The 13,069-nt window shown below is 44.1% G+C and overlaps 1 protein-coding gene across 3 annotated transcripts in view; it reads left to right on the forward strand.

Annotated features, from left to right (window-relative positions):
• Positions 1 to 9,075, forward strand: part of wdr93 (WD repeat domain 93) — a 59,059-nt gene extending 49,984 nt beyond the window's left edge. For 2 of the 3 annotated variants that reach the window (XM_085968530.1, XM_085968531.1), the window contains 4 exons: positions 619 to 676; positions 4,642 to 4,798; positions 7,278 to 7,452; positions 8,117 to 9,075. In XM_085968530.1, coding sequence (XP_085824656.1) covers positions 619 to 676; positions 4,642 to 4,798; positions 7,278 to 7,452; positions 8,117 to 8,240 — 514 coding nt within the window. In that variant the 3' untranslated portion in view covers positions 8,241 to 9,075. The remainder of the gene's footprint in view (positions 1 to 618; positions 677 to 4,641; positions 4,799 to 7,277; positions 7,453 to 8,116) is intronic. The other variant, XM_085968532.1, reaches the window with a different exon arrangement.
• Positions 9,076 to 13,069: the final 3,994 nt, after the last annotated feature.

Raw genomic sequence — 13,069 nt, forward strand, 5'->3', positions numbered from 1 at the left:
CAATGTCTACTGTCAGAAAGCGGCTTAATTAAATCTGCACCAATTAAATTGCATTCTAAAATCTTTCACCCAGTTTATCTCTTACATACTTGAGGGAAAATTCCTCTCTGTTAGTGGGTGCTTCTCTTTTTGCCAAAAAAAAAGGCCAATAGGTAAGCCCTGCCAGTTACCAGGAGGTGCTTTAGCAGTAGGGAAAACTCTCCATCCATTTGTTTCTTCTTTTCACCATCGTGCCCCCGCCCTATTCACTGGCTTTATATCTATTTGGGGTGTTTCCACAGAGTGAGAATTTGGCAGGGATTACCTGGTCCCTCCTCAGCATTTCCCCAGAGTGGGTCGACTGAGCTTGCCAAAATTCACAACTGCAATCCTGCATCCCACCGTTCTATTGCGCAGCATGCTCCTGCTCCAACACAGTCATTTGCAGAGGGCCACAAGTGAGGGAGAGGTTGCCTGCAAGTGGCCCCCTTGTTGGTTCCTACCTAAGAGGAGCTTGGCAAATAAGTTGATCCTGAGGTGAGCACATTGCTCAGTGAGTTGTTGAATGAAATGCTTTACCTCTGAAATCATTGTTAAAGTACAGTACAGCCTAACCAGACACTATTTTCTTTTGTACAGGAATGAAGAGCCAGGAGATACAATTAGTGCAGTAGCACCTGTACCACAACTCTCAAAGGCAGGTAGATGTTACGTTTCAACAACATCTCAACAGTCCAGCAATATGTATTAGCAAGGCCACTGGTTTACGCTTTTCAAGAGAAAATGGATAGAATGCGGTTCTCAATGACACCAATAAAAGTCCTGGAACCTCGTAATAAAAGCGCAGTTTGATTAAATTAAATCACCGTAAATCAGTGGTGCTAATTACTAGACGACTGGGTTGGGGTTTTCGAATTCAGTACTTACCAGACTGTGCTTTTCTGCCCATTAATTTTAATGGCTGAAAAATCACGACTGGCAAGCACAGAAGCGGAAAATCTTGTCCCAATTGTCTCATTCTTTTGTTTTGGAAAATTTCCAAAACCGTTCCCAGCAACTATAAGCTGGTCAGTTTAACCACGGTAGTGGGGAAGCTTTTAGAAACAATAATCGGGGACAAAATTAACAGTCACTTGGACAAGTGTGGATTAATTAAGGAAAGCCAGCACGAATTTGTTAAAGGCAAATTGTGTTTAATCAACTTGATCAAGTTTTTTGATGAGGTAACAGAGAAGGTTGATGAGGGCAATGCGGTTGACGTGGTGTACATGGATTTCCAAAAGGCGTTCGACAAAGTGCCACACAATAGGCTTGCTAGCAAAGTTGAAACCCATGGAATAAAGGGGACAGTGGCAGCATGGATACGAAAGTGGCTAAGTGACAGGAAACAGAGATTAATGGTGAATGGTTGTTTTTTCAGACTGAAGGAAGGTATACAGTGGTGTTCCCCAGGGGTCGGTACTAGGACCACTGCTTTTCTTGATATATACTATGACTTAGACTTGTGTGTACAGGGCACAATTTCAAAATTTGCAGATGACACAAATCTTGTAAGTATAGTGAACAGTGAGGAGGATAGTGATAGACTGCAAGAGGACATAGACAGGCTGGTGGAATGGGCGGACATGTGGCAGATGAAATTTAATGCAAAAAAGTTTGAAGTGATACATTTTGGTGGAAAGAATGAGGAGAGGAAATTTAAACTAAAGGGTACAATCCTAAAGGGGGTGGATGAACAGAGAGACCTGGGGGTGTATGTGCACAAATCACTGAAGACAGGGCAGGATGAGAAAGCAGTTAAAAAAGCTTACGGGATCCTGGGCTTCATGAATAGAGGTATAGAGTACAAAAGCGTGGAAATTATGATGAACCTTTATAAAACACTGGTTCGGCCACAACTGGAGTATTGTATTCAATTCTGGGCACCGCACTTTAGGAAGGATGTGAAGGCCTTAGAGAAGATGTAGAAAAGATTTACGAGAATGATTCCAGGGATGAGGGACTTCAGTTACGTGGATAGACTGGCGAATCATAGAAAGTTACAGCACAGAAGAAGGCCATTTCGGCCCATCGTGTCCGCGCCGGCCAACAAAGCGCTATCCAGCCTAATCTCACTTCCCAGCTCTTGGTCTGTAGCCCTGCAGGTTACAGCATCCCAAGTGCACATCCAAGTACTTTTTAAATGTAGTTAGGGTTCCTGCCACTACCACCCTTTCAGGCAGTGAGTTCCAGACCCCCACAACCCTCTGGGTGAAGAAATTTCCCCTCAAACCCCCTCTAAACCTTCCCCCAATTACTTTAAATCTGTGCCCCCTGGTTTAAGCTGGGGTTGTTCTCCTTAGAGCAGAGAAGATTGAGAGGAGATTTGATAGAGGTGTTCAAAATCATGAGGGGTCTGGACAGAGTAGATAGAGAGAAACTGTTCTCATTGCTGGAAGGGTCGAGAACCAGAGGACACAGATTTAAGGTGATTGGCAAAAGAACCAAAGGTGGCATAAGAAAAAACTTTTTTACTCAGCGAGTGGTTAGGATCTGGAATGCACTGGCTGAAAGGGTGGTGGAGGCAGACTCAATAACGGCTTTCAAAAGGGAGTTGGAAAAGTATCTGAAAGAAAAACATTTGCAGGGCTACGGGGAAAGGGCGGAGGAGTGGGACTAGCTGAGGTGCTCTTGCATAGAGCCGGCACGGGCTCGACGGGCCGAACGGCCTTCTTCCGTGCTGCAACCATTCTATGATTCTATTATTCACTCTCCCTCACCTCTCACCTTCAACACAATCCATGTAGTGAAAATAATTTTTTTGTTTTTGTTTTTCTCCACATGGATGATTCATCATAAAAATAATATTTTTAATTTTCACTTAACTCCCTGGTGATTTATATCTGTCCGCCTTCAAGGCCGATAAATCCCCAGGGCCTGATAATCTACATCCTAGGGTACTTAAGGAAGTGGCCCTAGAAATAGTAGATGCATTGCTGGTCATCTTCCAAAATTCTATAGGCTCTGGAACAGTTCCCATGGATTGGAGGATAGCTAATGTAACCCCACTATTTAAAAAGGGTGGTAGAGAGAAAACGGGGAATTATAGACCGGTAAGCCTGACATCAGTAGTGGGGAAAATGCTAGAGTCCATTATAAAAGATGTACAGGATTGGACAAAGTCAACATGGATTTACAAAAGGTAAATCATGCTTGACTAATCTACTGGAATTTTTTGAGGATGTAACTGGTAGAATAGATAAGGGATAACCAGTGGATGTGGTGTATTTGGACTTTCAGAAGGTTTTCGATAAGGTCCCGCATAAGAGATTAGTGTGCAAATTTAAAGCACATGGGATTGGGGGTAAGTAACTGTCTTGGATAGAGAACTGGTTGGCAGATAGGAAGCGAAGAGTTGGAATAAACGGGTCTGTTTCCGAGTGGCAGGCAGTGACTAGTGGGGTACCGCAGGGATCGGTGCTAGGACCCCAGCTATTCACAATATATATAAATGATCTAGACGAGGGAACTAGGTGTAATATCAGACGACACAAAGCTGGGTGGGTGTGTGTGCTGTGAGGAGGATGCTGAGAAACTCCAGTATGATTTGGACAGGTTGGGTGATCGGGCAGATGCATGGCAAATGCAGTATAATGTGGATAAATGCGAGGTTATCCACTTTGGTGGCAAAAACAGGAAGACAGATTATTATCTGAACAGCAATAGATTGGGAAAAGGGGAAGTGAAATGAGACCTGGGTGCCCTTGTGCACCAGTCGCTGAAGGTAAGCATGCAGGTGCAGCAGGCGGTTAAGAGGCAAATGGTATGTTGGCCTTCATAGCGAGAGGATTCGAGTACAGGAGCAAGGATGTCTTGCTGCAGTTGTACAGGGCCTTGGTGAGACCACACCTTGAGTATTGTGTGCAGTTTTGGTCACCTTATCTGAGGAAGGATGTTCTTGCCATGGAGAGAGTGCAGCGAAGATTCACCAGACTGATACCTGGGATGGCAGGAATGACGTATGAGGAGAGATTGGGTCGATTAGGCTTATATTCGCTAGAGTTTAGAAGAATGAGAGGGGATCTCATTGAAACCTATAAAATTCTAACAGGACTAGACGGACTAGATGCAGGAAGGATGTTCCCGATGGCGGAGGAGTCCAGAACCGGGGTCACAGTCTAAGGATAAGGGGTAAGCCATTTAGGACTGAGACGAGGAGGAATTTCTTCACCCAGAGAGTGGTGAACCTGTGGAATTCTCTGCCACACAGGGCAGTTGAGGCCAATTCATTAAATATATTCAAGAAGGAGTTGGATATATTTCTTGAGGCTAAAGGGATCAAGGGATATGGGGAGAAGGCAGGGACAGGGTACTGAATTTGGATGATCAGCCATGATCTCATTGAATGGCGGAGCAGGCTCGAGGGGCCGAATGGCCTACTCCTGCTCCTATCTTCTATGTTTCTATGTAAACCTGCTGTCATGTAATTGTAACTGCTTCTGGCTGCAGAGTTTCATGAAAAGTTACATTTTTACAATGGGAGCAATATAGTGAGGACAATGGCAGTGGGGCTGCCACTGGTTAATAACCCAGAAAAAAACACAAAAATTGACATTGTATTTTGAGCTGAGAAGACTGAAATTCTACAAAAAAGACACCTTTATTTTCTCTCTTTTTCCCTAGTTTCTACTCATCTTTACTAATGGCATGACAGCTTTGTTGGACAGCACCCATGGGGATATTTTGTGCCACTGTATTTTCCCTTTCCCACATGTGATAGCGTCACCATGGGAGCCGGTATTTGCTTTTGACAGAGATGGCAGTTTCCTCTTTATCAAAGGTAGAAAAAAATGCACAATTAATTTTATTTTTTGGGTTCCTCTCATAGAAATGTTGAGCTATTGAGAATCAGAATTGTATTGCACAGCCAAACTGAGCATGTGCCTCTGTGGTTTAGAACTTCTAACTTGAGCAGAGCAAGTTTAATATATACTGTATTGCCAAATTGGTAAAATGAGAATGGGTTACATTGAGGCTGATCGCTAACATCAGAGAACTGACTTATATGGGGAAAATGGAAAAACTGGGGCTCCTTAGTTTGAAAGAAGGCAACTGTGAGGAGATCTTATGGAAGTATATAAGATATTAAATGGTATAGAGAAGGTACCTCCAGTGCACTGCTACAAAGTGAACCACCATAGCACAGGGGGACATAGGTTGAAACTGGTGAGATGTGAATCTCGGACAGATGTCAGGAAAATTTATTTGCACATTTGGAACAAACTTCTGGGTAGAGTAGCGGAGACAAAAACCTTGCATGGCTCAAGAGCCAGATGGATGCAGTGATGGGAGACTGCAGATTTTTCTTTCCTCACAGATGAACTAAGATGTGCCAAAAGGCCGCCTTCATCTGTATTTATCTTCTGATGTTCTGTATGTGATCAGTTACTTCCGAGGACAGAAGTACAGGATTAAGTTAATGATACAGCATACGTCAAATTTTTCGTCTTATAATATTCCTGTGAAGCGCCTTGGGATGTTTTACTATGTTAAAGGCGCCATATAAATGCAAGTTGTTGTTGTGTGGTTTACACATCTATTGAGGCACCCATCAACGAGTCAGAGTGAGTGTGGTTTAATCTTTTATAAGCTACCTGTGTCGTTTTAATATATTTTCATTAGAATTTTTTTCTTAAGACGAACTGAATTAATTTTTCCCTATTTTTCTCTTCCGGTTTCAAATCACAATTCTTCAACATGTTACTTACAGCATCTCACTGTATCCAAACTGAACTCCACCTGAGTAAATATCTTGACTGTCTAAATCTATTAATTACTATTTCACTCAAGCGTACAAGCAGAGAATGCATCAAAGAGTTTTACTGCATTAAAATCAAACCCAGATTTGATTTTAATTTAACTTTTGGTAATTAAAAAGTAATTCCTGTTTCAACAACTTGCATGCATAAAGCACCTTTAAAATAGGAGAACATCCAAAAGGCACTTTACAGAGGGAATAATAATTTTAAAAAGGGAAATGAAACCGAGCCATAGTGGGGGAGTTAGGAGATTGTGCCCGCTGGTTTGAAGAAGGTTTTTAAAGGTGGATAGGAAATTAGAGAGGAGGAGGGTTTCAGGGAGAGTTCCAGGGGGCAGGGTTGAGATGAATGAAGGGTATGCCACAATGGTGGAGAGGAGTGGAGTGGAGCGCAAAAGGCCAGAATTTCATTAACTTATGTGATAATAATCATGACTAGTTGATGAATAGGTCTGTAATGGTACTAAAAATGTTTCACTACTTTCTGTAGTTTTTCTTTCCTTCCTTCATCCCTCCTTCCCTGAAGGTGCACAACTGCTGACTGCCCTCCAGTACCTTGCCCACATGGCCATGCTTCATGTGTGAGCCCAGCCCATGTCAGTTGGCTACAGGAAACTTTCTGGTATCCGGCACTGACGGGACCGAGCTGGTGCCGTACCATCAAAACTGCCGTAGAAACCAGCGCTAATGTTAAAACATACGGAGCTTTTCAGCTCCGTGTGAATCAACAAACCCTGTTGCTTAGCAACAGCTTCAAAACAGTCGGCCGCAGCTTAAAAGCATCTCTGTAGCTAAGCAACAGCTTCAGCTAGACCTTGCAGAGCCTGACTGGAAAGAAAAAGCAACGAGAAGTAAAAAAACTTATAGGAAAGGCTCCTGAATTTTGCCGGTAGATAGAGCTTTCCGGACATTTAACCTCCGGTTAAACCAAAGTTTCCTGTATTTGACTTCATGGGGCATCATAGCTGAGCCTGATCCTGTCCTTATCCAATATCCACACACATTGCACTTTTCCAGTAGGGATTCTCCAATAATGATGTCTTCCTTAACCCAGAGGCATTGAGGCCAGTTATAATGTCCCTATTACTGCCTCAGCTCAGTCTAGCTAACCCAGCGCAGACTTGGAATTGAACCTGGAATGTTCCTAATCTGTATGATTTTGTTTTTGAGAGAGTAAATAGTTTCTTTTTTTTGAACTATATTTATTGTGTAGATTGCAAAGGGAAGTCCATAGATTGGACAGAGACCGAGGATTAAACACCAAACTGTGGCAATATTTGCTGACAAAGCTCACTGCCCTTTCAGGGTAGAATCCTGTGCTTATAGTCTCACCATTAATGAATTGAGCTGGACCAGTTTCAGCCCAGCCCCAGCACACATGAGCCTGCAGAACCAAAGCTGCTCCAAAGTGCATAGTCAACCTGATTTCCACCCCTGCCAGTTAGTAGGTGTTTACAATTCTTCCATCCGCCTATATCCTGGGCTTTGTTGTTGCCTGCAGGAGATAAAAAGATGAGCGAAGAAGCCCTCGACAGAAAGGAAAGCAGCAGCTCATTATTTGCCTTCTCCTTGCTCTTTCTTTTCCCACTGGGCATTTGTACAAAAAAGAAAGTGCTCCCACAGCCTCCCACGCAGAATACTTGGGAAAAGAGATGTGAACATTTTCTGCAGGAAAGGTGAGCTCATTACTTTTAGTACAAGGCCACTCCTAAAGATAACCAAAGCAATGTAGTAATACAGTAGTCTGTTTCTTTGAAGAGTAAATTTTACAGTACCCTTTTGTGGAGTAAGAAAAACTCTTAAGGAAATAGGACAGCAGTACCAATATATATTTTTAAATTTAGATCACTTCTCTCCTCGCTTGGAGGTCATGCTAGGGTGTAGTTCCACAATGGCCATTTTTTTATGTGTGAAGTTGAACCTTGTATTGGAAGGTCGTTCAACTATGGGGGAGTGGGGATAATGGGAGGGGGGGAGAGGGCCTCACAGCCAAGCCCAGCCCTGTCCCTGCTTGATATCTACATGTGTGCAGTTTCAAGCAGGGCTCACTGGATGGCAATCAGGTGAAGAAGAAAGTTTAGTTGACATTTTTTTTCCTCCCTTCCCTAGCATATGGGTGCTGAGGCCAATTGGCGTGCCCCCGCTGGCCCAACTGAGATTTGCTAACTCCGCACTGACCAGAGATGGAATCTGGAACTGACCTAGTCTGTTAGGCTTAGTGCCATACTGACCAGCCCATTTACTTACTGAGATTTTGATGAATTCGTAAACATTTTCTAGAAAAGTTCTTTTGTTTATTCTAATTTACTCTTGTCTTCGCTTCTCATTCTGGTGTTTAAGATTGAAGTCTGTGACGAGCAGAAATGAAGAAATGACAGAGCGTTGGAATCAGCTTCAGCATCATGCCATGTTCGTCAATGAAGGGAGAGAGAGTAAGAAAAAGACGACGTGTCCTTTCAGATAAAAAGAAGCTCACATAAATATATCATCAGATTGGAGTATAATGGTGAAGGATTTCCTGCATGATCTCTAAAATGAAGCTTTCAGATGAGCGGTTAAACCAAGGCAACTGAAACTGGAAACTAAGCAGGCTGTAGAGGGGGTTGGGGGGGTGCGGAGTGGTTGATCTTGTGCTGCTCCTCTTAGCAGTTCTATATATTGATGCTTCAAAACGGCGCACCACTACACTATACTTGTTTAAAAATTGCACAACTGTTCTGAAACAGCAGGAATAATTGAGCAGCAAATGCGGGTTGGAAAACCTCAAACCCTATCTCTAACCCATGCTCATGTCATAGAGTTATACAGCACAGAAAGAGGCCCTTCGGCCCATCGTGTCCGCGCTGGCCATCAAGCCCTATCCTAATCCCATTTTCCAGCACTTGGTCCGTAGCCTTGTATGCGATGGCGTTTCAAGTGCTCATCTAAATGCTTCTTGAATGTTGTGAGGGTTCCTGCCTCTACCACCCTTTCAGGCAGTCTAATGATGTTCTGCACTGGCAGCAGAGCTTTGCTGGCCACCGCCTCCATTTAATAAATTGTGATCCTCCGTGCCCAATTTCTTTTTCAATTTTCTCCCCTGGCACTGACTCATGCCTGGAGTACAATCCACCATTATTGCAGTACTACAGTAGTTAATGCTTTTACCTCGTAATCTGTCAGGGGAGCTCTCATTTTAAAACTGAATAAAAATAAGGTTGTTTTAAAATCTCCGGTGTGCCATAAATTGATCTAAATGTCCTAAAAGTTACTTTGATTGCATTAATTAATAGTAATAAAAATCTGGGCAGTTTCTAATGCACGGGTTTGAATGTTGCTGCTTTTATCAAAGATTTGCCTGGCAGTTGGATTTGCAGGAGGTGATTACGCAAGTCACTGGCAGAGCTTTACTTTTGGATAAGTCTCCATTTAGAAATTTGCAACAGTGAGAAAGGATATGGCCAAGGTAAATGTGTCCGCTTTCCTCTTCGGCCTGACAGCTGAGCAAGTTTATCCAGCAGGTTGTTGAACAATGCAAACCAAGACCATCGAATCCCTGTGGTGGTGAGTCAGCTGATCTCAGCCAAGGCAGTGCTACGGTTGGCTTCAGTATCCCTGGATTTGGCCAGTTTTATCACTCCTGATCCTGGCCCATATTAGATGGGTCGCACTTAAGCATTGGCTACTAAGAGGAGAATCAATCGGTCCACGTGAAACTGGACCCCAGAAATGAGTCAATGCCTTCAGCAGAGGAGATGGGAAAGGAAGGAAATTTCAGCCAAAATATGGTTCAATTCAATTCAATTCAATTTTATTTGTCATATATGCAGCAAACGTGTGTACTGCACAATGAAATGTTGATTTTTACGAGTCCTCCCAACATTGGAATAAATATGGCATAGCAATGATAAAAATACTAATAGAAATACAGTAATAATAAATAAAACAGTAATAAATAATAAATTATTCATTCATGAGTCTTATGGCCTGGAGGTAGAAGCTGTTTCGAAACCTGCTGGTACGAGACCGTATGCTTCGATATCTCTTACCAGACGGGAGCAGGGCAAAGAGGTTGTGGCTGGGGTGGCTCGCGTCTTTGATGATTCTCAGGGCCTTGTGGCTTGTTATATGCTTTCTGATAGGTTTTTAGATGTTCCTTTGTAGTGTTAGTAAGAAGAATATGCTCAGGTGTGAAAACTGATTATGTGAGAGATTTCGTGCTGAGCAGCATTTCTACTAGTTTTTGTAAGCATAGTGTCAGCTTGGCTCAGTTGGTAATATTCTTGCCTCTAAATCAGAAGGTTATGAGTTCAGGCCCCGCTCCAGGACTTCAGCATATAAACTATGCTGTCACTCTATGGTGGAAGCTGGCGAGCCAGCCTCCAAAATATTAATAACCCTGAGGTTGGAAAGTTGCCCAGTGTCAGTGGTGCATCTCCTTAGCTTAAGTCAAGTCCCTGATAAGTCACTTGCTATGTGTGAAGCCCACTGGTGGCATGGGGTTTTGGATAGTTTGGCCTTGTATGTGTATATTGGATAAGTGCACAGCTTCAGAGTGTAATATATGGAATCTATCCTTGTTAGGGAGGAGGACAAAAGCACTTCCTTTTGACTGAAGACACTTGGTCTGAAGAAAGTATTATGTACAGATTCTCAGAATCATGCTAATTAACTAGAAGTGACGAGGTTGGGTTTGGAACCCTGAACACGAGCTGCAGCTGACTGTGTATCTCCACAGCTACAACTGCAAGTGAGGTGTGACATGTTCTGTCCTATTTCCTGCTGGTAATTGTTCTAGAAAATGAAAAGGTGTAAAGAGGGAGCATTGTTAAGGAGCATTTAGCTCCAACCTGCGGGGAAGAATGGCACCACGTAAATAGAGCAACTGTAGCTCATTGTTGGCAATTCACTTAGTGCCATTTATCTGTGCCCAGACAAACAAGAACAATAATTTGGAGGGGGAGAGGATATTTTCATTCTGAACTACTATTATTTTTACCCCAATAAACTTACCTTTTCCTGCACTCCCTTCCTGAAGCTGATTCATGCTGGGGTACAGTCCACAAACACCAAAATCCCCCACCCACCATGTGGCTATTTCTCATCTCTTAGCCAAAAAAGATGTTGGCTGGCTGCTTGACTATAGGAAGCATCACAGCCAAACTCAGTTCCTCTCTGCCCACTGTCTTCACATGCACACACTCCAACAAGGGTCCACTGGGTAACAATCACAACCAAGAACCCCAGCTGATATTCTCCTCCCTGACTTAGGGCCTTAAGTCTGGGGATTTCTTCTCACAGTGGCTCAGTAGTAGACCAGCTGGTGCATTTATCCGCTGGCTCATCAGCAGAGATGAAAAAATTACTGTTGGGAATGTCTCCAATCTGAAGAGTGATGCGTGTTTCTCTAGAGATAGTGGGGAGGTGGGTTAAGACCAATCAAAAGGGTCAGGCTTGATGGGCTAAATGGTCTTTTCCTGTTCCTACAAGCTCCTATGCGCTAGCTGATCTCAGTTGTAATAGCCTTCAGTATGTCCCTTGGTCTGGGATGAGTAAAATTAACCCAGGCTTCCGCTTTTGATCATTAGCCAGTGTGTGTGGATGGTAGAGGGTCAGGCTGGGCTGATGTCCCCCACCTCCACACTTGTGGTCATGTGGACTTGCTTCCGGGAATGGCAAAGAGCCAGAATACTGGCGGCCCATTCTTGCCTCAGTATGTTTTCATGCTGGGTTTCAATGCAGGTTGTTTCCTTGCATCGCTGACTGTCAATGTTTTTTCTTTTCAAAAATGGCTTTTATTTGAAAAAGATACTTTCATTGATCTCTCCACAAATTTAAATTTGTTGATTATCAGACTAAACTTTGACCAGATACACTTCCTAATAAGAAATAGCAGATAATTAGTTAATAGAAAAAATGTATTACTAAAGGTTACTTTGTGTATAAGGAAAGAAAACAGTGTGCCATTTCCTTTTTTGACTCCTCGTCCTTCATTCCCCCCCCCACCCCCCGCAACTCCCTCGCTCCTCCAATTAATCCTGCCCTCCTGGTTTAGATAGAATTACATGGGGGGGAATTTTAACGTCAAAAAAAAGGTTTGGGGCGTGGGGATAGTTAAAGTGTTAAAAATCTGAATCCTGACCTGAACCCGCCTCCAACCTGCCCACTTCCGGTTTTTACGGGGGCGGGTAGCCAATCCACTACCAGGAGGCGGATTGTCTATTTAAATATTATAATGAGGATGGAAGCCTCTGCTTTAACCTGCATTTTGTATTTAACTTTAGCTGGTCAGGTTTTGCACGCCTGGTGAAACCCGCCAGCTAAAGCAAGGCGAGGATTGCTGGATCCAGGAAGTAAGTGCCTTTACAGTTACCTCCTGAATCGAGCTTCCCTGTCTAAACCACCCCCCCCAGTGATCGGAGACCCCATCACGAGGCCTCCAATTCCCCAGGCTCCCGATCTCCCCCACCCCCGCTCAGGCCCCTGATCCCCCCCACCACGGCTCCTCTGGCCCTTCTCTTGCCCTTGATCCCTTCGGACCCCACCCCCACTCCTCCTGTGGCCCGCAATCCTCTGGAGGCCCCCACAGCCCTGCTCCTCCGGCCGGCCCGCAATTGCGATCTTCTGGAGACCCTGCTCCCAGCCCATGATCTTGTTGAACTGCTCCCCCCTGTGCTCCTCAAGCCACTCTCGGCCCCCACGTTATCCCTCACTCCCTCCTCTGTGCGACCTATTGCCACAGGCCTACCCACCCAGAGCCAGACAGACAGAGGTTTCCCATGCAAATCAGCACTGGCATTAAATTCAGCAGGGTCTGCGGGAAACCCGTTCTCCCAGGTTTCCCAGTCACCTTGGCGCCCCCCATCCCATCCCATCCCATCCCCAACACGTCTTCTCCATTAAAATTCAGCCCATAGAATCTACAGCACAGAAATGGGCCAATCAGCCCAACTGGTCCATGCTGGTGATTATGCTCCACATGAGATTCCCCTCACCCCTCTTCATCTAACCCTATCAGCATAACCTCCTATTCCTTTCCCCCCTCATGTTTATCTCGCTTCTGAATCCTTGGCATAATATTCCACGGGTATCACCAGCTCTCCAGTAGCTCACCCTAACGCCCATTCTTTATGTAAAAGCATAAGAAATAGGGGCAGGAGTAGGCCACTCGGCCCTTCGAGCCTGCTCCGCCATTCAATGAGATCATGGCTGACCTTCTGCCTCAATTCCATTCACCGGCCTTATCGCCATATCCCTTGATACCCATACTAGTCAGAAATCTATCGACTTCTGTTTTGAATATACCCAATGACT

The sequence above is a fragment of the Somniosus microcephalus genome, chromosome 27 (assembly GCF_052327205.1).
Source record: "Somniosus microcephalus isolate GS21.2 chromosome 27, FLI_Smic_1.0, whole genome shotgun sequence".
In the NCBI taxonomy this organism is placed as follows: Eukaryota; Metazoa; Chordata; class Chondrichthyes; order Squaliformes; family Somniosidae; genus Somniosus; species Somniosus microcephalus.